Consider the following 25,170-nt stretch of genomic DNA (forward strand, 5'->3'; position numbering starts at 1 on the left):
GTACGTGTGTGTGTGTGTGTGTGTGTGTGTGTGTGTGTGTGCTCATGCGCGTGCTTGCACTTTGATATTAACTTTCAAAGGGTTTGTCATAGTTTACTGTCATAACCTCTTCACTTTTAGAAGTCAAACTAAAATGCCACTCAACCAAATTCCACTAACGTCTCTCTTCTCTCTGAAACACTATTTCCCAAACCAATTTTTTTGTTGTCCTTGTTTTGTGTCTTGGTCCCGTAAAGGGCGAAGAATTTTCCTTCACAGCTGAAAGGCAGCTAATGGGGCAGGAAGACTTATTAGATAAAATGCATTTTAAGTACATGAAAAAGAGGCAAAGAACAGAAAGAGAAAATCACAGGGCTCAATTACAAAGAGATAAGAGTCTGAGTCCAAAATGCACCCTATTCCCTTTGTAGTGCACTACTTTTGACCAGGGCCTATAGGGCTCTGGTCAAAAGTAGAGCATTATAAAGGGAATATGGTACATTTTGGGAAACAACCAATCTAAACATCCACAGAGAGCGCTTTCATTTGTGTGTTTGCTTTATAACAGATTTAATAGTTGTGTCAAAACAGTCAAATCTAAACTGCGGTGACTTCTCAACAAGACTAACATTCGTGTTTGCAAATTGATTTGGTATTATTCGCTCCACCGACTCAAACTCGTCAAAACATTTTCAGAAGCAGCCATGTTTATTATTGAATGTTGTTATCGCTGTAATATCTGAATAATTTTTAAAAGTCTGGCATCTAGAGAACTTTCCCTACAATCTTACCATTTGAGGAATGTTAATGGTCTGTGATCCAATCGAAATGCCTAATTTCTTTCCAAACTATAGTGGAAGGGAGTGAGGGAAAGTAGAAGGGTGTGAGGGAATTTCACCATATTGCTTGCACCTGACATGTCCTTGCTGATTTTATTCGTCTTACTTAAAACTCTACCCAGTATAGCCAGAAGAAGACTGGCCAACCCTTGGAGCCTGGTTTCTCTCTAGATTTCTTATAGCTCTGTACCTTCCAGGGAGTTTTCCAAGCCACTGTGCATCTGCCTCTACATTGATTGCCCTTTGGGGTTTTAGGCTGGGTATCTGTAAATAACTTTGACAACTGCTGATGTGAAAAGGGCTTTAAATAAAATACATTTGATTGATTGTAAATTGTAATATCAACTAACAAGGAGCCAATACAACTCCCTAAAATGACCATTTATCATCACTGAAAGCATTTAATTGACTTCAGAGTCTCTCCTCTTTGTGACTTTTAAGCTCTGAGAAACACAGCTGCCACAAAGGGTAGGTTGCACAAGCTTCTGTCTCATTAATTTTACTTCCTGACACTGTCATCCAATGATTTATTACCTCCCGTCACAGGCTTCCTGATTGGGCTATTCTTCCTTAATGGGGTGTCATTAGTAAAAACATTAGTTTGAGCGCACCCCTTTCTCGGGAGGTCGATATCTGCTATGGCTCACAGGTTGATTGTTTCAACGAAGACTCTGGGAGGAATTGGTACAGGAATTTGACACAATGCCATGTACCTGCTAGCGGTCGGTGGAGTCAGTGTATAACTCTTCTGGCACATTGTGTGACGTTGAGCAGCACACATATGCGTGTTCGTTGAAGTGGAATACATTTGTGTGTGTGCATTGGTCTGTGTTCATGCTCTCTTTCAGCCTCTCCGGGAGTCTTGGTGAATGAAAAAACAGAACCAACGTCTGGGAAGTAATTTACAGTAATTTGCTGGTCAGGGACAGCAGACACACAGTCTATTAAGAGAAAAGCCAAACTCCAGTACCCCTCTGAGCCAGGAGACAGACAGTCAATCTCCCTCACACTCACACTGCCAGCCTTGGCCTGGACTCAGGTAGTTTACAGAGACACACTCTATGTGAGACTGTGCACATGGGCAATTAAGCTGCCCCTTGACTACGGCATGCATGTGTGTGTGTGTGAGTTGGGGTGATATTTTGAGTGTGTGCATTTGCAAGTTTAAGAGTGTGTGTGTGTGTGTGTGTGTGTGTGTGTGTGTGTGTGTGTGTGTGTGTGTGTGTGTGTGTGTGTGTGTGTGTGTGTGTGTGTGTGTGTGTGTGTGTGTGTGTGTGTGTGTGTGATTGTCTCTGGCACACTTAGTCTAAAAAGTTAGTAGAGGTGCTGACTGCTTACCAACAGTGAGTAAACTGTAGGCTATACAAATAAAGAGAGTCACACACTCTATATAAGCTTCCAGTAATTTATTGGGTAAACCACAAACGTTTTGGCATCAATGTACATTCTTCAGGGTAATGTCATGAATGTTTGAACCAGGTTAAGTAGACAAACAGTGAAATTATATATATAGTGTGCGACTCTCTGTCACACCTAGTAACACATAATTAGTTACACACCAACTTTTAAATAGCACAAAAGAAAAACAAACTAGGCATTATTCCGAATGTGAACACATTCAATGTATTTTTCCGAACACATACGATGTAATATATTCTCCAAACAATAGATGTCGCTCGTTTGTTAAGTGATATTCGTTATTACCTCGACGGGCACCTTACTCCCATGTTGTTTTCGTTTGTGTATGTTGTTAGCTAGTTTATCATAATCTGAAGATATGGCTGAATATTCAACAGTGAAAACAACAAAACTTGTTTTGAAAGGACTGAACAATGGGTGCGTTTATTTCTCAACATCGAATTCAATATTTGTTTGTGTAGAATATGGCGAATCAAGCTGGCTAATAATGCTATCTAGCTAGCTATCATTCATTGACTGACCAGGCATTAACAGTTAGCTACTGGTTAATGATAGCTAGCTAACTCTTTGTTATTTTCTTTTTTTCCCACGATTTCTAATTTGACCTTGCTAATGTTGATCCACAATTGTCTTGTAGAAAGAAGAAGAAGCACAAGGATAAGAAGAGAAAAAGAGATGATGCGCAAGATAAACCTGATATTGTTGGTATGTTGTTTGCTGGTCAATCTATGCAGCTAGCTAGCTAGATATGTAGCTAAATTGAAAAATGGTTATGATATTCCACAAAGTAGCAAACAACTATGTTTTATTTCTGCTTTTTAGGTGAATGGTGGTGTATCAGTGGCTTTGGGGAGATTTCAGGAACGGTTGCAATAGAGATGCAGACTAATTCCTACATCCATGCCCTGGATACTGGTCTGTTCACAGTTGGTGCACCACATCAAGGTAAGAAAAGAGTGTGTCTTTAGCTAAATCTACCCACTATTTCCTTTATAGTGCTCCACATCTCATTAGAGCCACGTTGAGCTCTGGCCAAACGTAGTGCACAATAATATAGGGAGTAGGGTGTCATGTGTTTTGTCATTAATGCATGATGATGATGCACACAATTTGCTGTGTGCTATACTAGGTTGTTATGCTACTTGATTGGACAGGGGGGAGTGTTTTGAGAGTCATTTTGCTTTTTGATACACCACTGAGTCGACAGGGTTCATTTTGAAGTGTTGGTGATGTGTGTGCGTGTGTGTGTGTGTGACGTGATCCTAAAATGTTATGCTTGACTAAGTGGTGTTTGGGAGCGTTGTACTGCCTCAACCCAGAGGCTTTTGTGATACAGTCCGTTAGGCTTTCACCTCGGCACCGCTTGAGTTAGGGGTCGAGTCCCTGTTACAGCTCTCACTCTCCTGCTCCACCTGTTACCAGGGAGCAGTGAGGGAGGTTTAACGAAGTGGAACTTTTGATTTGTTTACATACAGATTACTGTTTGAGACGTATGAAACACAAAGAGTTGGAGAGATTGCAAACCACAGGTATCAAATAGTAGATGTCTGCACAATTCAAGACCTATGGGTAAATCCTTTTGAATTCACTCACTTTTTGACAGCACCCCGTTTGATTTGAACTAAACTTTCCATACCTATTTGCCCATTGTAGAAGTGCTCAGAAAGTGAACACAAATCTTTGGGGTAGGGTTACTCATCACAAGACATGAACACTGAGTAGCCTTTAGTTTGACGTTATTTATTACAGAAAAACTGAAAGAAATGCAGAATTTACATCATTAACAAAATGCAGAGAAAATAGCATAAGAAAACATTCACTTGGATACATAATACATGGCATAAACATACTGCAGAACACTTGGATACATACACTACATGAGCAAAAGTATGTGGACACCTGCTTGTCGAACATATCATTCCAAAGTCATGGGCATTAATATGGAGTTGGTGCCCCTATTTGCTTCTATAACAGCCTCCACTATTCTGGGAAGGCTTTCCACTAGATGTTGGAACATTGCTGAGGTCAGGCACTGATGTTGGGCGATTAGGCCTGGCTCGCAGTCGGCTTTTTAATTAATCCCAAAGATGTTCGATGGGGTTGAGGTCAGGGCTCTCTGTGCAGGCCAGTCAAGTTCTTCCACACCGGTCTCTACAAACCATTTCTCTATGGACCTCGGTTTGTGCATGGGGGCATTGTCATGCTGAAACAGGAAACTGCCTTCCCCAAACTGTTGCCACAAAGTTGGAAGCACAGAATTGTCTTGCATGTCAATTCTGTAGCGTTAATATTTCCCTTCACTGGTACAAGGGGCCTAGCCCGAACCATGAATAACAGCCCCAGATCATTATTCTTCCTCCACGAAACTTTACAGTTGGCACTATGCATTGGGACAGGTAGCATTCTCTTGGCATCTGCCAAAACCGAGAGAACGCGTTTCCACTGCTCCAGAGTCCAATGGCACCACTCCAGCCGACTCTTGGCATTGCGCATGGCTGCTCGGCCATGGAAACCCATTTTATTAGGACTGACGGTTTTTACGCGCTACGTACTAGAGGTCGACCAATTTAATTAGGGACGATTTCAAGTTTTCATAACAATCGATAATCGGCATTTTTGGACGCAGATTATGGCCGATTCCATTGCACTCCACGAGGAGACTGCGTGGCAGGCTGACCACCTGTTACGCGAGTTCAGCAAGGAGCCAAGGTAAGTTGCTAGCATGTAAGTTGCTAGCTAACATTAAACGTATCTTATAAAAACAATCAATCTTAACATAATCACTAGTTAACTACACATGGTTGATGATATTACTAGTTTAACTAGCTTGTCCTGCGTTGTAAATAATCAATGTGGTGCCCGTTAATTTATCATCGAATCACAGGCTACTTCACCAAATGGGTGATGATTTAATAAGCGCATTCGCAAAAAAAGCACTGCCGTTACACCAATGTACCTAACCATAAACATCAATGCCTTTTTTCCAATCAATACACAATTATATATTTTTTAAACCTGCATATTTAGTTTAAAGAAATTCATGTTAGCAGGCAATATTAACTAGGAAAATGGTGTCACTTCTCTTGCGTTCTGTGCAAGCAGTCAGGGTATATGCAGCAGTTTGGGCCGCCTGGCTCGTTGCAAACTGTGTGAAGACCATTTCTTCCTAAGAAAGACCATAATTAATTTGCCAGAATTTTAAATAATTATTACAAAACATTGAAGGTTGTGCAATGTAACAAATATTTAGACTTATGGATGCCACCCGTTTTATAAAATACGTAACGGTTCTGTATTTCACTGAAAGAATAAACGTTTTGTTCTCGAAATGATAGTTTCCGGATTTGACCATATTAGTGATCTAAGGCTCGTATTTGCGTGTTTATTATATTATAACTAAGTCTATGATTTGATATTTGATAGAGCAGTTTGACTGAGCGGTGGTAGGCAGCAGCAGGCTCGTAAGCATTCATTCAAACAGCACTTTCCTGCATCTGCCAGCTGCTCTTCGCAATGCTTGAATACAGCGATGTTTATGACTTCAAGCCTTTCAACTCCTGATATTAGGCTGGAAATACTATAGTGCCTATAAAAACATCCAATAGTCAAATTTGATGAACTGACTTGTTGGAAAGGTGGCATCCTATGACGGTCACTAAGTCACTGAGCTCTTCAGTAAGGCCATTGTTTATGGAGATTGCTTGGCTGTGTGCTCACATTTTTTCTTCATATACACCTGTAAGCAACAGGTGTGGCTGAAATAGCAGAATCCACAAATTTGAAGGGTTGTCCACATACTTTTGTATATGTAGTGTATTCCTGGACATTTTCTTTTGATGATGGAAAACTGAATTGTTAAAAAAAGATTAGGTCTACTTTGAAAATATGTAAGAGCTAGAATTACAGGCTGACTACACCGCTCGCATCGTGAGCGTGAGCGTTGCAAAATAAATGTAGAAATGTATATTATTCAATTATTGCATCCACACTGCTCGGGCGCGCCAACGAGCGTCTGCGTTGCAAAGGGCTAAAATAGAAGTCAGTTCTATTTGTGACACAGATCGCGCTGCAAGTCCTGCCTCTCCCATCTCCTCATTGGTTTATAGAAGCAGGTGCCCACGTGCCATCTCCTCATTAGTTATATCCACGTGGGTGACTGAAAGACGGATGAGGTCAGTGGTGGTAATGCACCTAATTTATGAAACTTGCCAATCGCAATATAATGTCCAGAGAAGAAAAAGCCTAGTAGGAGGAGAGATGACTAGAAACGATTCGGTTAACCGTTTTATGTGTGGATTAATTGTCGGAGATGTGGACCTTGTGCATTTCAGGTAAAATAACAACTCAATGTTTATATCCCCGGTCAAATTAGCTAGCAACAGCAAGCTAGCTCAATAGGACAGATTAGCTAGCAAGTGCAAACTAACTAGTGACTTGCATGTTACCAACCAGGGTATCTCCAACTTGGGTGGTTTGCACAACTCAAAACAGGTTGGCCCACTAAACTAAAGGCATCTTCGTGCCTCAGAAAAACTAATTGGAGCGTAGTTTCAATTGGAACTTGATTTGCCTATAATCATCATACATTATGGTTATAGTAAGGTTTGGTCTCTCAACTGGTAGCTTGAGCACACATTGTTTGAACTTAAATGGCTTAAGTCGAGGCGGTTCAACCATTTTAGATGGCAACGTCACTCAAGCTGTCAGAATAAGTCACTCTAAAATTACTGTAAATTCTTAAATGATTTCACTTTGTTAAGCCTTGCAATTCAAACTAACAAGAGGAGAGAGAAAAAAATTGTCCTGTTGATTGTTCCCTCTTATCAAGTCATTTTTGAAATGCAAGCCAGCCCAGCATGTCGCTTGCATTTACTTACATTGTCTGCATCGGGGCCTCTCGAGTGGCGCAGCGGTCGAAGGCAGTGCTAGAGGCGTCACTACAGATCCAGGTTCGATCCCGGGCTGTGGCGCAGCCGGCCGTGACCGGGAGACCCATGAGGCAGCGCACAATTGGCCCAGTGTCATCTGGGTTAGGGGAGTGTTTGGCCGACAGGGATGTCCTGTGGCGGCTGGGCGCCTGCACGCTGACTTTGGTCGCCAGCTGTACGGTGTTTCCTCCTACACATTGGTGCGGTTGGCTTCCGGGTTAAGCGAGCAGTTTGTCAAGAAGCAGTGCGGTCCGTACGGGAGTTGCAGCGATGGAACAAGACTCTAACTACCAATTGGATATCACGAAATTGGGGAGAAAAAATACTTTTTTTAAATATATATTTTTTTTGTCTACAACGGATTCTGTAATCTGGCATTATAGGTAGAGTAAATGGAGCTGGAAATTGTCAGGAATGAGTGAATCCCATAAGAGAATGGAAGAAGATCGTAGTTCTCTCATGTTCCATTCTATTCTAATATGAAGAGAGCCAACCTTAAGAGCTGGACATTGCGTTCCATTAGCGTGTATAGCCTGGCAAAGCGGCAGGCAATTTTTAGTGTCATTAATTTGTGGAAAATAAGGGGGGGAACTCCCTAATTGTTTCCTCCATTTTCTTGCTTTTTCGAAGACCGCCGCATTCGATGGCTGCCTGCGTGAAGTACCAAGCGTTTTGAAATCAAAACCAATTTTGTCCTAAACGGTATAAGATTTAGTGGCGTTTTCGTTCTAAATCAATTTGAAATCACACTCTGAGAGAGTGGACATGTAAAATGAAAGGGAGAACTGAACTACTATGTTGTTCCAGAAGCTATTAGGACATTCATTTCTGCACAGCTTGCTGGGTAATGGTTTAGAGAGGAAGCTGGAATTGCTCCTCCACACACACACACACACACACACACAACAGGCATTAATCCATTTCTTTGTCCTCTCAAGCATGTTATTGGATATCATCAATATGAATCCGGTGCTAGCTACGATTTATGGTGCCCATCCACTTGCAGACAATGAAATCATTTACATGGAGGAAATGTATTGCACAGCTCTGTGTTGGGTTAGAATGCAACAGGTAACAGGCAAAGATCCACATGAGTATCATTGAACTAATGTCATTGTGATTCCTTGCCTCTTAAATGGATAGTTTTGCAGCACAACTTTTAAATTGGTCACGTGTTTTCATACCACCAAATGGAATTGTGTCTGGGGTCCACGATAGATGGCATCTGTTGCGAGTATCCGGACTCACACGGTAGGCTAAGGTGAAAACGGTAATCTAAAATCTAAAATGAACGGGAAAGATCAGCACAAACCATTTCATTTCGATAGTATGTTTACCGTTCCAAGTTGGCGTGCATGACAAGTTAGAGGGACATTGCCAACGTGTGCTGGAATCACATCTTTGAATCAAAAGCTCACAGACGACATGCTTCATCTCCCCACAGTTAGCCCCACTGACTAGCAGGCCAGAGCCCCATTACACCAGACTCTGAGCCTCAGGCAAAAGGACTTGACTTGGGGGTGGAGCACCTAACCTAACTAGCCAAGCTAGACTAAATGGGAGTTTCCAGGCAAAGATTCTCTGCCCTAAGGCGAGACATGTTTAAGAAATGTTCAATAAAAAACCCCATCCACCCTCCGAAGACAGAAACACAGACCTGGGATTCAGCTCACGTTTTTTTTTTATTGAAGTGGGAGAAAGAGGGGAAAATGCGCCAGGAGATAAAAACATCAACCATTCCTATTCCCTTGGTGAGGCTCTAACTCGGGAGGCAGGCACATTTTAAATGAGATGAAAGAGAAATAGAGTTACAGGGAGAGAGAGAGAGATGATGCTTCTGCACTTTTATGGGATTTTCAGTAAGAAGGAAACCCATCTAGAATAGTTTAGCCCTCTCAAGCTGAGAAAAGCCCTAGAGGTGCTTAGTCACTGGATTCAGGAGACGTTGTGAATGCCCTCTGAGTAAACTCAAGGATCACAGGGAGCTGTATGCCTGCTTTAGGGGATGAAATATGATTAGACTATAACCTGTCTATCTGACTATTGTGGTCTGAGAAACATGGAGGTATGTGAGCCTAGGGATTTTATTCGCTATCCCAATGCCCAAAAGATTGCACACAGCGGTGTGGTTTCCCAAAATGCATCAATCTGTCCTTGAAATTGACAGACTTTCCCCTCTAATTTTTCCTAACGTTGTGAGAACCTGTGATGGTCACATCCTTACGGAGTGTTTCTCTGTATGATTACCTAGCTTCCTTTCATCAGTGGCCACTGATCTAGCAGGGCTCCCAAGTGGCTCAGCGGTCTAAGGCACTGCGTCTCAGTGCAAGAGGCGTCACTATAGTACCTGGTTCGAATCCAGGCTGTATCACATCCGGCGGTGATTGGGAGTCCCATCGGGCGGCGCACAATTGGCCCAGCGTTGTCCAGGTTTGGCCGGAGTAGGCCGTCATTGTAAATAAGAATTTGTTCTTAACTGACTTGCCTAGTCAAATAAATAAAGGTTATATTTAGAGAAAAACATGATAGAAATCCATCCAGAACTTTTATCCATCACTTATGAGAAAGGACACTAGGACATGAAGCTATATTGGGCAGTAATATTTGACATGTAAATATTCAGTATACATCACATGCTAAGCAATTAGCCTATTAAAATGTTTCTGAGGCAATATTAGGCAATATTCCAAGCATATAGATCCTAAGGTTAACTTACAGGACAACGCATGAACAACGTTGGGCCTAGAAGTCTAGGAAATGAGAATTGATCATACAACCTTCCTCCATGGACTGGATACAGGATAAGAGGGAGAACAAAGGCATTTCATTCCATTTATAACATCTGAAGGTGTAACCTTTCAACCCAAAAACCAACCACCGTTAACCAATCAAACGATACCACGTTACCAAGGATACCACACTCCCATGCCCAATCTCCACAGTGTCACATTTAAAAAAAGGCTTGTGTGGGGGATGAGACCAACGTAAATAAGACAGAGGACCATAAAATCTTTTTGGATATAGTAATTCAGAGTTCACCTTATACAAGATACATCCATATAGGTAGCGTCAGAGTTATCCTCAGTGAACAGGTTTCAGATAGATACCAAACATGGATATTAAAGCATTATTCTATCACTCATTTTATTGTCAGTCCTCTTGGATACTGTAACAGATATACATTTTGGCCCCTTAGAGGGAGAAGGGCTGACTTGTCCTTGAGAATTGTCCTTTGTTCCTGGACAATTTGACCATGCAGCTCCAGGTGACAGAGAACGCAAATTAGGGCCGAGCCTACAAAGCCAGAGAAGAGTTTTGGAACTCAGGATAAGGATTGCCTGTAATTTTACATCGGTCAGGGTGGGTTTAATCTCATGTGGATGGACTACGATGACTAACGAGCAATTGTAGTCCCGGTGCTTTGGTTTTCCGTCGCTGGTTATTTGGCCAGATCAGGATTGTGTGACGCCGGTGCTTAAATTGGGGTGGGGAATTTCAAGAAATGATTACAAGTGGAACCATTTCTGAAAGGGTGGATGGAGCCTTTAGCTGAGAGTTTCCGTTTAAGGGGTTGGAGACTTCTCTAGTCTTATAGTATCTGTTCTCATACATCTCACCCCAGAACCTAATCGAGCATCTGATGGAATTACGCAAGATTTGAGGTCTGGGTTTCTGAGATTAGGGTGGGTGTAGGTGATCAATAGCACCCAACAGCAACGTGGTGCAGCCCGAGGTTGTGTGTTTATAAATGACCAGGAAGCATTAGTAAAACATGAAGGCTCTACGTCAGTACGTCTCAAGGGTAGACCCGCTGCTTTAGGAAATTATGCAAATTGTCTGTTTTCTGAATGACACACCGTGATCAAAATGCATTGTATTGGCACCACTGCGACAGATTTTCGTTTTTCTTTCTCAAGATCACGAACCTGGCGAGAGAACGTGAGAAATGCTAATCGTACACAGCGTCTCGACACTCTGAATGTTAAGTCGGCAGAGCCAAGCTCCCAAATGTTTGAAGTGATAGTAAAGAGTCATCTTGTTTTTAATCCTCATTAAACCAAAACGAAGGCTCCTCTGGGATGATAAAGAGAGAATGCTCTGATTTTAGAATATCAAAAAGTGATTTGTGACTCTTTGATATTTGCAGACGACGAAGGGCCAGACCCCCCGGAGCAATTCACTGCCATCAAGTTGTCAGACTCTAGGTGCGTATGAAAGGAGTAAATATCACCTACGCACATTTTATGTTGACTTCCTCTCCCCCCAAATCTGAATGGAATGTATCCTGGTGAGTTATAATAGACTTTGGATGAACACTTACAGTCTCTGCAGGTATACAATTTTGTAAATACAAAATTGGATTTTAATTACAACGTTATAAAGGAGCTCCGCTTCTGTTGTTCAAATGATCTTTGAATAGACTTTGGAAAAGTTGTTAGACACTCAAATCAACTTGCCATTATCCAGGAATGAATTTTGTTCTCCTGTGTTCCCCCCCAGGGTAGCCCTGAAGTCTGGCTATGGGAAGTATCTAGGGATCACCTCGGAGGGGGTCGTGGTGGGGCGTTCCGACGCCATCGGCTCCCGGGAACAGTGGGAACCTGTTTTCCAGGAAGTGAGTGAGGCAACTGCCAGTCAAAAAAACATCAAAGTCAATGCATACAAAGACTGTGATATAATGCCATATCATATAGAATTTGTTGCATTGTAACCCTAGATATAGATAAGGCTCGTTTTCCTCACAGCTTGTTGCTTTGTTGATGCGTATCGGAGAGAAAGCTTGACGCTCTCTGCATATAATTGAGCTTTTACCTCGCATGTATCAGCATGAGGTGAAACTCATCTGTCAACTAATCTCTTCATTTCATTTCTGTTTTGTCTTCCATTTTTTTTCCAAGGGCAAAATGGCTCTCATGGCAGCAAATAGCTGTTTTATCTCCTACAGTGAAAGTGGGGACATTGAGGCCAAGAGCAAGTTGGCGGGGGAAGACGAGATGGTTAAGGTGATGTATATATTTCACAAGGTCACTCCATAATCCCCCCCCCCCCCCCCCCCAATCTATAATATAGAAATTACATCACCATCGGGGAGTCTGAAGTTGGTGACGGAATGAAAAAACAAAATGTCTCTGAACATTAGGGGGGAGCCAGGATATTGCAATTCAACATGCAACTGTTTTGTGTTTTCCCCCTCTCTCCTTCTGCCTCTCTAAATGGTGATGAACAGATCCGGTCATGCGCGGAGAGGGAGGTCAAGCGGAACGACGACATTGCCGACGAGGACAGGGGCAACGTGAAGAACTGCGAGCTCAACTACGTGTATGTACCGTCTGTCTACCTATGTCACAGTGGCAGCAACATTTGCAGCGGTAATCATACAAGGTGGTGATTCCATGCCCTCTAGTCTAGAGAGGTTGTAACCCCTGTTGTACGGCTGGTCTTGTCCAAATGAACTTAATTCATGGTAAAGGTATAGGAAATGCAATGGCCTGCCCTATATCATGACAAACAATGTTTTATGCATTTATGAAAATCTTGAAGACAGACCTTTGTCAGATATGCCCAACAAGGATCAACACTGAACTGTAACCTAAATTACAGTGCAGTACTGAAATTATACCATATACCAGTTCAGTAATGCATGCATTACAGTTAAAGGAAAACTCCACCCAAAAACTATCTTTTGATATTTGTTTCATTCGTCTATTGTTTATATAGTCCCAAAATCTTATCAGATTTAAGATATGTAACTTTCAAAATCAGAAATACAGCCGGTGTGATTCATTTTGCATCATATGATGCAAACTACAAGATTCTGGCTGCATATAAACTTCATTTTCAGCAAACTTAACATGTGTAAATATTTGTATGAACATAAGATTCAACAACTGAGACATACACTGAACAAGTTCCACAGACATGTGACTAACAGAAATTTAATAATGTGTTCCTGAACAAAGGGGGGGGGGGGTCAAAAGTAACAGTCAGTATCTGGTGTGGCCACCAGCTGCATTAAGTGCTGCAGTGCATCTCTTCCTCATGGACTGCACCAGATTTGCCAGTTATTGCTGTGAGATGTTACCCCAATCTTCCACCAAGGAACCTGCAAGTTCCCTGACATTTCTGGGGGGAATGGCCCTAGCCCTCGATCCAACAGGTCCCAGACGTGCTCAATGGGATTGAGATCGGGGCTCTACGCTGGCCATGGCAGAACACTGGCATTCCTGTCTTGCAGGAAATCACGCACAGAACAGGCAGTATGTCTGGTGGCATTGTCATGCTGGAGGGTCATGTCAGGATTAGCCTGCAGGAAGGGTACCACATGAGCGAGGAGGATGTCTTCCCTGTAATGCACAGCGTTGAGATTTCCTGCAATGACAACAAGCTCAGTCCGATGATGCTGTGACACACCACCCCAGACCATGACGGACCCTCCACCTCCAAATTGATCCCGCTCCAGAGTACAGGCCTCGGTGTAACGCTCATTCCTTCAACGATAAACGTGAATCCGACCATCGCCCCTGGTGAGACAAAACTGCGACTCGTCAGTGAAGAGCACATTTGCCAGTCCTGTCTGGTCCAGCGACAGTCGGTTTGTGCCCATAGGCGACATTGTTGCCGGTGAGGACCTGCCTTACAACATGCCTACAAGCCCTCAGTCCAGCCTCTCTCAGCCTTTTGCGGACAGTCTGAGCACTGATGGAAGGATTGTGCGTTCCTGGTGTAACTCGGGTAGTTGTTGTTGCCATCCTGTACCTGTCCCGCAGGTGTGATGTTTGGATGTACTGATCCTGTGCATGTGTTGTTACACGTGGTCTGCCACTGCAAGGACGATCAGCTGTCCGTCCTGTCTCCCTGTAGCGCTGTCTTAGGCGTCTCACAGTATGAACATTGCAATTTATTGCCCTGGCCACATCTGCAGTACTCATGCCTCCTTGCAGCATGCCTAAGGCAAGTTCACGCAGATGAGCAGGGACCCTGGGCATCTTTCTTTTGGTGTTTTTCAGAGTCCGTAGAAAGGCCTCTTTAGTGTCCTACGTTTTAATTTCTGTGACCTTAATTGCCCACCGTCTATAAGCTGTTAGTGTCTTAACCTCTCTGGGATATGTGGGACGGTAGCGTCCCACCTCGCCAACAGCCAGTGAAAGTGCAGGGTGCCAAATTCAAAACAACAAAAATCTCATAATTTAAAATTCCTCAAGCATACAAGTATTTTACACAATTGGCATAGCGTTGTCCGGGTTAGGGAGGGTTTGGCCGGTAGGGATATCCTTGTCTTATCGCGCACCAGCGACTCCTGTGGCGGGCCGGGTGCAGTGCACGCTAACCAAGGTTTCCAGGTGCACGGTGTTTCCTCCGACACATTGGTGCGGCTGGCATCCGGGTTGGATGCACGCTGTGTTAACCTCTTGGAACTCCCCATACCGGATCCGGTATCAGGAATACAGACTCAAGCTCATTACCATAACGCAACGTTAACTATTCATGAAAATCGCAAATGAAATGAAATAAATATGCCATCTCGCAAGCTTAGCCTTTTGTAAACAAAACTGTCATCTCAGATTTTCAAAATATGCTTCTCAACCATAGGAAAACAATAATTTGTGTAACAGTAGCTAGCAAACAAAGGATTTAGCGTTAGCATTAGCGTTAGCATCCAGCACGCAACATTTCAACAAAAACATAAAAGCCTTCAAATAAAATCATTTACCTTTGAAGAACTTCTGATGTTTTCAATGAGGATACTCTCAGTTGGATAGCAGATGCTCAGTTTTTCCAAAAAGATTCTTTGTGTATTAGAAATAGCTCCGTTTTATACATCACATTTGGCTACCAAAAAAAAAACGAAAATTCAGTCCTCAAAACGCGAACTTTTTTCCAAATTAACTCCATAATATCGACTGAAAACATGGCAAACGTTGTTTAGAATCAATCATCAAGGTGTTTTTCACATATCTCTTCATTGATACATCGTTCTTGGACACATGGTTTCTCCCCTATATCAAATGGAAAAGTACGAGCAGCTGGCAATTGCGCACTGAATTCCACGCAGGACACCAGGCGGACACTTGGAAAATGTAGTCTCTTATGGTCAATCTTCCAATGATATGCCTACAAATACGTCACAATGCTGCTAAGACCTTGGGCGAACGACAGAAAGTGTAGGCTCATTCGTTGCGCAATCACAGCCATATAAGGAGAGAATGGAAAACAGAGCTTCAGAAATTCTGCTAATTCCTGGGTGATGCATCATCTTGGTTTCGCCTGTAGAATGAGTTCTGGGGCACTTACAGACAAAATCTTTGCAGATTCTGAAACTTCAGAGTGTTTTCTTTCCAAAACTGTCAAGAATATGCATAGTCGAGCATCTTTTCGTGACAAAATATCGCGCTTAAAACGGGAACGTTTTTTATCCAAAAATGAAATAGCGCCCCTAGAGATCTAGCAGTGCGGCTTGGTTGGGTTGTGTATCGGAGGACGCATGACTTTCAACCTTCGTCTCTCCCGAGCCCGTACGAGAGTTGTAGCGATGAGACAAGATAGTAGCTACTAACAATTGGATAACACGAAATTGGGGAGAAAAAGGGGGTAAAATTCAAAAAATAAATAAATCTTCCAACCGGAGAATTCCATTGTCTGTAGAAAAACAACGGAACGAGAGCTAACTCTCGTGACCGCGCCTCATTCGCCTCTCATTCGACCCCCCCATTTCACAGTAGAAGCCTCAAACAAAGTTTGAAAGACTGTTGACATCTAGTGGAAGCCTTAGGAAGTGCAATATGACCCCATTTACACTGTATATTGGAATGGCAAAGAGTTGAAAAACTAGAAACCTCAGATTTCCCACTTCCTGGTTGGATCTTTATCAGGTTTTTGCCTGCCATATGAGTTATGTTATACTCATACATCATTCAAACAGTTTTAGAAACTTCAGTGTTTTCTTCTATCCAATACTACTACTAATATGCATATATTAGCATCTGGGACAGAGTAGCAGGCAGTTTACTCTGCGCACCTTATTCATCCAAGCTACTCAATACTGCCCCCCTGTCACCAAGAAGTTAATGAAGTTCCACAGGTGCATGTTCATGAATTGTTTATGGTTAATTGAACAAGCATGGGAAACGGTGTTTAAACCCTTTACAATTAAAATCTGTGAAGTCATTTGGATTACAAATTATCTTTGAAAGACAGGGTACTGAAAAAGGGAAGGTATTTTTTTTTGTTGTTGCTGAGTTTATGTATTTTTGACATGCAAAACATTTTGGGGTGGAATTTTCCTTTAAACTTCACCTACTAGTTCTCATAGTGGTGGGTGAAGTATTTTATGTAGGAAAGACAGCCAGGAAGGTGGAGGGGTTGAACACTGTGACCTTCCGTAGACAGACAGTGATTTCACTCCAGTTTTCACCTGACAACCCTCCGCTCCGGCAAGATTTTGACAACTAAATCACAGGCCCGGATGCACGAGGAGAAGGTGGGGGAAGCATAGGGACGCCACTTCATCAATCCCACTCCCTTAAAAGGCTGATTGAAGGGCCAAAGATGCGAGGATGGAAACGAGAACGGAACGCCGCTGCCGCTTTTACGGCCTGCGGCGGCCCATTAAGTTCTGAGGGCTAAGCGTGAACAAGGCTGTCATTGTGTTCCGTTTCTCCTCTTCCCCTTTCAACTTTGTTTTCTGTTTTTTTTTCATCTCCCCCCCCCCCCTCTCTCCATCGTTTTTTTTTTATTTTGGAGGAAAACACGGGGGAGATGGACTCATCATGTTGACGTGACGATAATGGCTGCTCTTGAGCCCGTCATCGTGATGTAGTGCTTAGCATCCCCGAGCGTGTTGCATGAACCGAGCACTGCCCGTGAATCATAAACCAATGACAGACTGTAACCACGGCCAGAGGGCCTAAATGTCGTTAGCGCGCCTTGTAAAAATCTATGCGTTTGTTTGCGGCCCTGTTGCACTCTGTATGTATCTACTTTCAGGACTGTTTACTTCAATGGAAGTCGCTATATACACATTTGTCATTGATAATTGTAGTCGGGTTTATGCCCCAGAGAGTGCAATGTTGTTTATATTATATTCTCTGACATTGCTCGTTCTAATATTTCTTAATTATTTTATTTGGGGGATTTGAGTGTTTTTTGTTTTGTATCGTTATGTATTACTGTACTGTTGGAGCTAGGAACATAAGCATTTCACTACACTTGCGATTTACATCTGTACGCGACCAATAACATTTTATTTGATTTTTGTTCACTGACGCTATTCTTTGTGTTTGATAGTGGTGTGACTGGTCCTTCCGTGTCTTATCATGAGACTTTGTATGATAACTGCGTGTGCAATAAGTCTCACTGAACACGGATTTCTGATATTACAGAAAGAAGTTCCAGAGTTTCCAGGACAGGCGGCTGAGGGTGAACGAGGAGGACAGCACCACACTGAAGATGGCCCGAAAAGACGGGAAGTTCCACGAAGAGCTGTTAGACAGGTGGGAGAACATCTTCATAAAGAGGCAAATCCTAAACTGATTTTCATTCAGTCTCCCATTGACATCAATATATGAATAACATTTTATTTCAGTGGCTGCCCCAAACGAAACAACAACACACACACAAACTGGTTTTAATGATCAACACATTCAAATTTCCTTTCCAAGAAAATCACTCTGGAACTGGTCCAAATGACTGTTGACTTGTCACATGATAGCTATTTACATTGTCTGGTGGATAGTGGTGATGTAAGGACTAAAAATAACCACTTGTGACTTTTTTTCCATTATTTTTTTTTTTCACAGGAGAGCCAAGATGAAAGCAGACCGATACTGCAAGTGAAGATACAAGAGTTTATGGACTGTCCACTCGTCTTTGAATTCCTTGTGTTAAAATCAAAAAGGGTTTCATTTTTTATCATGAATAAATGTTATTTGGGTAAAGAGAAAGTCATTTGTGGGATTGTGTAATTTCAATCCCTAAACCCCTTCCCTAGCTGGCTGCTCAGAAGACCGATTAGCTTGTTTCACTGGGTTTCCCTGTGTGTTATCTCTCAGATAATAAACTGCAGTTGTGGTTACGGTGAGCTGGATTATATTTCCTGTAAATCATTGCCAACATGCCTACCACCACTATCTTTGTTTTGCCCAGATCAGCAGACCTGTCAGATGTTTGGGACAGTCCATTGATGTTTGTTTATTAGGGAATACTGTAGGAAAGAGGGGGGGTAAATTGAGCCAGTCTTTGCTTACAGTATCACTCCGTCAAGGGAAATATAGTATTCTTTCTAGCAAAGAAATCTACATATTTCAGGATGTTGTGTATCCCTGGAAATAATCCAAATTCATGTGACCATTTAGTTTTGAAAACAGCTTGGCAAAACTTACGTATGTGGTAAACTGAGCCGCAGGTCAAGATAAGTTAACCTCTATGGAATCGGTATCCCCCCGCATCCAATTTACAGTAGCTATTACAGTGAAATAATACCATGCTATTGTTTGAGGAGAGTGCACAATTATGAATTTAAATGTATTAATAAACCAATTAGGCACATTTTGGGCAGTCTTGATACATTTAACAGAAATGCACTGGTTATATTGGATCAGTCGTCTAAAACTTTGCACATACACTGCTGCCATCTAGTTGCCAAAATCTAAATTGTGCCTGGGCTGGAATAATAGATTCTAGCTTTTCTCTTTCAAAGATGATGGTACAAAAAAAAAAAAATGCATGCTTTTTTCTTTATCTTTTAGCAGATCAAATGTGTTATTCTCCTACATTAATTTCACATTTCCACAAACGGTATCAAGAATATACATATTCTTTCTTCAGGTCCTGAGCTACAGGCAGTTAGATTTGGGTATGTAATTTTAAGGTGAACATTTTAAAAAGGGTTGGATCCTTTAAGCTGCTTGCAAATGTCTACTGAATGAAATATCACCACTACCATTTTAAAACCATGTCTATCTTTATTTCCCAAACACAATTCAACACAATTGCTTTGTCTTTTAATCATTTGAAGTATCTTTTAACACAGTCTTACAAACATGTTGTACTTTTAACATAGGCCAGGCAGGCCCTGTTACCTCATCCCAGCCATAATGCCTTGCATTTCACCTGGGAAGAAAACAAACTTTAATTTTCTCAATTTGCCATTGGCTCAATTTATCCCAAGACAAACATTTTTACTATATTAACCCACACAGCTACAAGGATGTACCTTAATGCTAATGTTATGTCCTCATATTGAAGCTTATAGGAGACACCAACTGATGTGTAGAACAATGATTTACTTTGGTTTTGATAAAAGCATCATGAAACCTCTAACACATTAATTTGATTTGTTACATTTTTTGGGACCTAACTTGCTTACTACTTTTTCCATGTGGTTTCTTCCTTCACAGACTCCATGAAATGACCTCTTTCTACATATTTGGTCAAATTTAGAATTTTGTTTTTCGGCTCAACTTACCCCACGCTCCCCTACAGCGTCAACGTGTGAATATGACAAGGCTCCTCAGCTTTTCCTCATCTTTTTCAAACTGTTTTAAAACAGCATTTGTTGACAAGCGAATTAGCTTTAAAAAGGCATTTTGTCGAAACCCCTTAAATGTGCTTTCAGTTGTTTTATGAGTAACCTGTGCCCAATTGTAACTACAATAATCCCATTCTATTGATATTTAATTGCCAGTCATGTCATGTGTGCACTTGTTTTCACTTCAGTATAACAATCAGGAATGTACCAGTATCGTGTGGGAGGACATATCATTCTACATAAGTACAATCCTATTTATACACTTACATTTGTACATGCAATACGTGACATAAACAAAACTAATGTATCTGAATCAGAGAAAAATGCAAGTATAAAATATGTTGTAGCCGCCCGCCCATAGTGTAATGGTACGCTCCCTCTCAAATCACGAGGAAAGAATACACTTCCGTATTTTGAAGCTGACCAAAAATCCGAAGAAGCTTTACACACAAACAACGGGACACAAGATGGATAGGTTGTGTTGTCTTTTGGTGTTCTTATCTGCAGTATCGGCACAGTTTGTGCCACCGGTAAGTGATCCAAATAATGAATATTCTGTAATCGTAAACTGTCTGCCAAATATTAGTTAGTCTGAGTTCTAGCTAGAAAGTGCATTTTCACCTGAACAAAGCTTTGGTTTATTAACAGTATACCGAAGAATGCCAGACGGGCATGTACCCTCCCAAAGGTCCAACGTAAGTATTTGCCATTAGCTAGCATACTGTGACTAACTAAGTTAGCTAGTTGTCCAAGGTGCTGTCAAATGTCCTTAACATCTAAACAACTTGCATAAGTTTTGTAATACCCGGCCGGTCCCAGATCATGGCTCATGCGTGAGGCGGCACACTTATGCCAGGTTAACAAGAAGTGTTTGTATTGTGTATAACCAGGTGCATTTAGTCATTAGCTACCTGCCTCTGTCCATTGTAATTAGACTGGGGCAACTTTTGACTACTGTAGTGACTACTGTAGCCTTAAAATGAATCTCACATGACACTATTGTGTAATACCATTTGCAGGGGATAGTAAAGTGACCTCAATGTCATTATGCATCCATCTAACATCTCTCATGTCACGATTTTGATCAGATTCAAAGGGCCTGTCACCTGGTACACAATAGACCTGGATTTGCCCCCCAGCGAAAGATGGAAGCTAATCATCACTGACAAGAAAGCTGAGGTGAGAGTTTTACATGTCTTGTTCGTATCAATTATGTAAATGTATTTACTGTAGGATCAATACTCGTACTGTTTTCTTATTCACTATTTGTCTGGTTTTCTTCAGTTGGTCAACATGATCCAGGCTATCAAGGATTTGGCCAACGCATTTGTTCCTAGTGGGAAACTGATAGATTTGGTCGACAAGGACTTGGTGAGAGAGTTTGATCATTTCACTGGAAAACTATTACACCTCATCTCATAAAATAATTTCAGTGATGATTTAATTTGATAATGTAACCGTTTCTAATCCATTACTAATGGTCTTGTGTGTTCTGCAGCCTTTGATAGTGAATACCCTACCCTACCCATTCAATGAGGAAATAAAAGGAGTCGCGACTGCCTCGGGTGTTCCCCTTGGTAATATACAGTAACCCACAATTGCTTATTCCAACCCCTGACCGCAACGGCACTATCATTCAGTTTCTAGTTTCTCACCTCCCTCTATTCTGATTCTATTACACTTGGTTTCACTCCAGGCGAGGTTGTCCTCTACAACATCTTCTATGAGATCTTTACAGTGTGCACTTCTCTAGTGGCAGAGGACTCAAATGGTAAGTAGCTCATGTTATGTTATGACATCTGAATCAATACTTTAGTTATGTACATGTCATCATGGTCACGTGACGCTTGAAATGCTCCTTGCATTGTCATAGGTAACCTTATCCATGGGCGGAATATGGACTTTGGACTATTCATGGGGTAAGAATGTCACTGCTACAGTTTAGTGACAAAGGGATATCAAGGGTCCTACCATGCATTGTTTTGTGCTCCATTGTGTTAATAGGACACTGTAGCTATTACAAACCCAAATTACTAGTCAGTCAATTTGGGTGAACAATACCTTTTAACCAATTTTTAATTATTTTTGCTGGTTTTCTATAAACGTTTTTCCAGTTGCTACACCTTTAATTCTTTACTGAAAATAAACCCCCTTATTGTTTCTTTCTCTACCAGTTGGGACATGAAGAACAGGTCCTGGTTGATAACAGAGAAACTCAAGCCTATGGTGGTCAACATTGACTTCCAGAGAGGCAACAAGACGGTCTTCAAGTCCACTAACTTCGCCGGCTACGTGGGCATGTTGACTGGTATCAAACCGGTGAGCTCTGGGCTGCATTCAGCAGGCACAAATGGAAGCAAGCAACAGTTTCAAATGGGAAAAACAAATCCCTTTTGAACGTGTCCCTGATGTGGCGTCTTTTTTAGCCAATGATGACAAACATCTGTTTTAACATCATGGTAGTTGTGAAAGTGTAATTTGACAAACATTTATCATTTTCTTTGAAGCATGCTTTCACTCTGACAATGAATGAGCGCTTCAGCCTTGATGGAGGATACATCGGTGAGCTACCCAACTCTCCCGGTCTCTCAAATCAGTACATTTATAGACCTGTTATGAATGCGGAGGGGGGAATATTAAGTGTGTCTGTTCTCTCAGGGATCGTGGAGTGGATCCTGGGGAAAAGAGATGGGATGTGGATGAGCTTCCTCACTCGCTCTGTCTTAGAGAATGCTACCAGGTATCTTTCTACTTTCATAGAAGAATCAAATGATAATGTCATTTAACTACAGTTGACATGTTTTGTTATTGAAGGCAATAATACACATTCTTGCTTGAATGAGGGCTGTATTATGGAGGAAAACCTGAGCACATTCAAGACCAGCATTATGAAACTGACATTTCTTTGGTCTCGTGAAAACACACCCTTTCTTTAACCCTGTGTGTGTCCAGCTACGAGGAGGCAAAGAACCTTCTGGCCCAGACCAAGCTGCTGGCCCCGGCCTACTTCATCCTGGGAGGGAACCAGACGGGCCAGGGCTGTGTCATCACCCGCTCCAGGGTCCTCAGCCTCAACATCTGGGAGTGAGTGGCTAAAACATATTACTATCCAATTTCAACTACTGAAATTAAATACTAAACACACTACTAGTGCAGCAGGGGTCTCTAACTTGTGTCACGGAGAAATACTAGCTGTGCAGGGTTCTGTTCCAGCTCAGCACTAGCATACCTGATTTGAAAAGGTGCTGGGGTGGAACAAGATCACCTTGCATCACACTGGTCATACAAATCATATTGTTTAACATTCAGGGATGTGATCCAGACTACAAAAACAGGGAAATCTGAAATGTCTAGCTAACAGGTACATTTCTATTACATAAGGATACATGTCACGAAATGGGTAAAACAAATCTACTTTACGTCAAATTGGTAGTTAGTCTTGTCCCATCAATGCAACTCCCGTACGGACTCGGGAGAGGCGGCGGTCGAGAGCCATGCGTCCTCCGAAACACAACCATGCCAAGCCGCACTTCTTCTTGACACACTGCTCACTTAACCCGGAAGCCAGCTGCACCAATGTGTAGGAGGAAACACCGTACAGCTGGCGACCAAAGTCAGCGTGCATGCGCCCAGCCGCCACTAGAGCACGATGGGACAAGGACATCCCAGCCGGCCAAATCTAGACAACGCTGGGCTAATTGTGCGCCGCCTCATGTTTCCTGGTCGCGGCCGGCATCGAACCCGGATCTGTAGTGACACTTCTAGCACTGCGCAACGCAGGAGGCCTAGATATTCCTGATTTAATCAGGAAGCATCACATTCCTAAACACTGTACTCCTGTTGTGAAGGATTGAGCTGAAGCTGGGCCGCTGGTACGTTCTGGAAACCAACTACGATCACTGGAAGGAGCCTCTGTTCTTGGACAACCGCAGGACTCCAGCCATGAAGTGTATGAACCAGACCACGCAGGCAGTGAGTACTACAACCACAGAGAAACCATATAGATGTAGTTGGGCAGACACCAACCATTCCATGGCTGAATAAAAAGTCAACTATAATTTGGCTCTGCTCCTTAATTTGATGTTTGTTTCAATTTCCTGTACAAATTCAAAGGAATCTTTGTGCTAAACAAAGTGGTAAGATTCTTTTCCCCTATCCTTTCTCCTCAGAACATCTCACTGAAGACCGTGTACGACGTGCTGTCGACAAAACCAGTCTTGAACAAGGTGAGCCCTTATTTACTGTTTTATCATTATGAACCATTCAAGGCATTTCTATCGATTCAATAAATCTGTCTAATGCGAAAGTCCTGTTAGCATTTCTCAAGACTGACTTGTCATTGCAGTTGACCACATACACCACGTTGATGGACGTGAACAAGGGCAAACTGGAATCCTACATCCGTGACTGCCCCAACCCCTGTATGCCCTGGTGAAGCCTCCAAATGAGTTAACAGAACGGTGGTGGGGAGATGGGCTTAACTGATTCAGAAACAACTGGAGAATCCTGTTGTACATATTTCAAGTCTTTGCGCTGTAACTAAAGGCTCCAATCGAAATATTTCCTCAACATTGCTTAACCCTCATACATGGGTTGAAAATGGCAGATTTGGGCACTGTTAAACACCAAAATTGGAACAGTGGGCTGAACATGTCAGAGATCACGTTCTCTGAACTTGAGCATTACGCAACAAAGTTGCCTTCCCAGTAATTGGGCAACTTTGTCTGAGTGAGAAATTATGTAAATTAAGAGGATGTATTTTGAAAGATCACAGGGGATTATAATTAATACCACTTTGATGTCATACAAGCAACCCAAACACCTGGGAGTCCAAATGTGCACTTTCCAAATCATGTCTATACAGTGCCAAATGTTTATGATCACGGCTTGATGTAATGTCATACCCTTGGTTTTTCTGAAAAAATTGAGCCCATTTGTTTTGCTGTCGACTCCATTCTATGCGCAGCAAAATTACAATGTCTGAATTGCCTTGTGAAAGTGTAACATGTCTTGTTGCACCTACCCCACACTTCCCAATAGTCTTGTTACTGGATGTATCTGGAGTTATTTTTATTACCAAAATCTACACAAAGCTCAAATGCAAATCATGTGTAAAATTTGGATTCAGTTGAACTTGTGTACTCCCTTTGGTCTAATAATTTCCACACAGTTCCCTTTCAATTACCATGTTCATGCATATGCCTTTGTGAGAAACATTTCAATAGGCCAATTCCCACAAGTGTAAAGGGTTAAATGGCAACTCAACATTTTGCCATACATGTTCATTTGGAACAAAGTGTGAATTAGCCTGTAATTTATATTAACGATAGAGCCTTTCTACCGCTGGTAGGGGATGATTGGTGAGGAAACGCCTCCATTTACAGGTCAGTAGGACAGATTTTTACACAATTGAGAAAGTGCCCAGGACACATGTCAGCACCAGGTATAAACTGGGCTCATGAAAGCTTTGATCAATCAT

At 42.1% G+C, this 25,170-nt stretch overlaps 2 protein-coding genes across 2 annotated transcripts; both read left to right on the plus strand.

Moving 5' to 3' along the window:
- Nucleotides 1–2,492: 2,492 nt before the first annotated feature.
- On the plus strand, nucleotides 2,493–19,113 carry LOC139374150 (protein FRG1-like). Its single transcript, XM_071115157.1, has 9 exons — nucleotides 2,493–2,654; nucleotides 2,875–2,942; nucleotides 3,060–3,182; nucleotides 11,313–11,370; nucleotides 11,666–11,780; nucleotides 12,064–12,168; nucleotides 12,393–12,484; nucleotides 17,545–17,655; nucleotides 17,962–19,113. Exons 1-9 carry the CDS (start codon nucleotides 2,596–2,598, stop codon nucleotides 17,996–17,998), a joined length of 768 nt encoding a protein of 255 aa, XP_070971258.1. The 5' UTR covers nucleotides 2,493–2,595; the 3' UTR covers nucleotides 17,999–19,113.
- A 759-nt stretch (nucleotides 19,114–19,872) lies between these two features.
- Nucleotides 19,873–24,824, plus strand: LOC139374886 (acid ceramidase-like). Its single transcript, XM_071116093.1, has 14 exons — nucleotides 19,873–20,221; nucleotides 20,340–20,386; nucleotides 20,780–20,870; nucleotides 20,976–21,062; nucleotides 21,190–21,268; nucleotides 21,388–21,462; nucleotides 21,565–21,610; nucleotides 21,866–22,010; nucleotides 22,199–22,253; nucleotides 22,350–22,431; nucleotides 22,644–22,775; nucleotides 23,540–23,663; nucleotides 23,861–23,917; nucleotides 24,037–24,824. Exons 1-14 carry the CDS (start codon nucleotides 20,057–20,059, stop codon nucleotides 24,124–24,126), a joined length of 1,275 nt encoding a protein of 424 aa, XP_070972194.1. The 5' UTR covers nucleotides 19,873–20,056; the 3' UTR covers nucleotides 24,127–24,824.
- The last annotated feature ends 346 nt before the right edge of the window (nucleotides 24,825–25,170 follow it).

The sequence above is a fragment of the Oncorhynchus clarkii genome, chromosome 19, assembly GCF_045791955.1.
Source record: "Oncorhynchus clarkii lewisi isolate Uvic-CL-2024 chromosome 19, UVic_Ocla_1.0, whole genome shotgun sequence".
Taxonomy (NCBI): domain Eukaryota; kingdom Metazoa; phylum Chordata; class Actinopteri; order Salmoniformes; family Salmonidae; genus Oncorhynchus; species Oncorhynchus clarkii.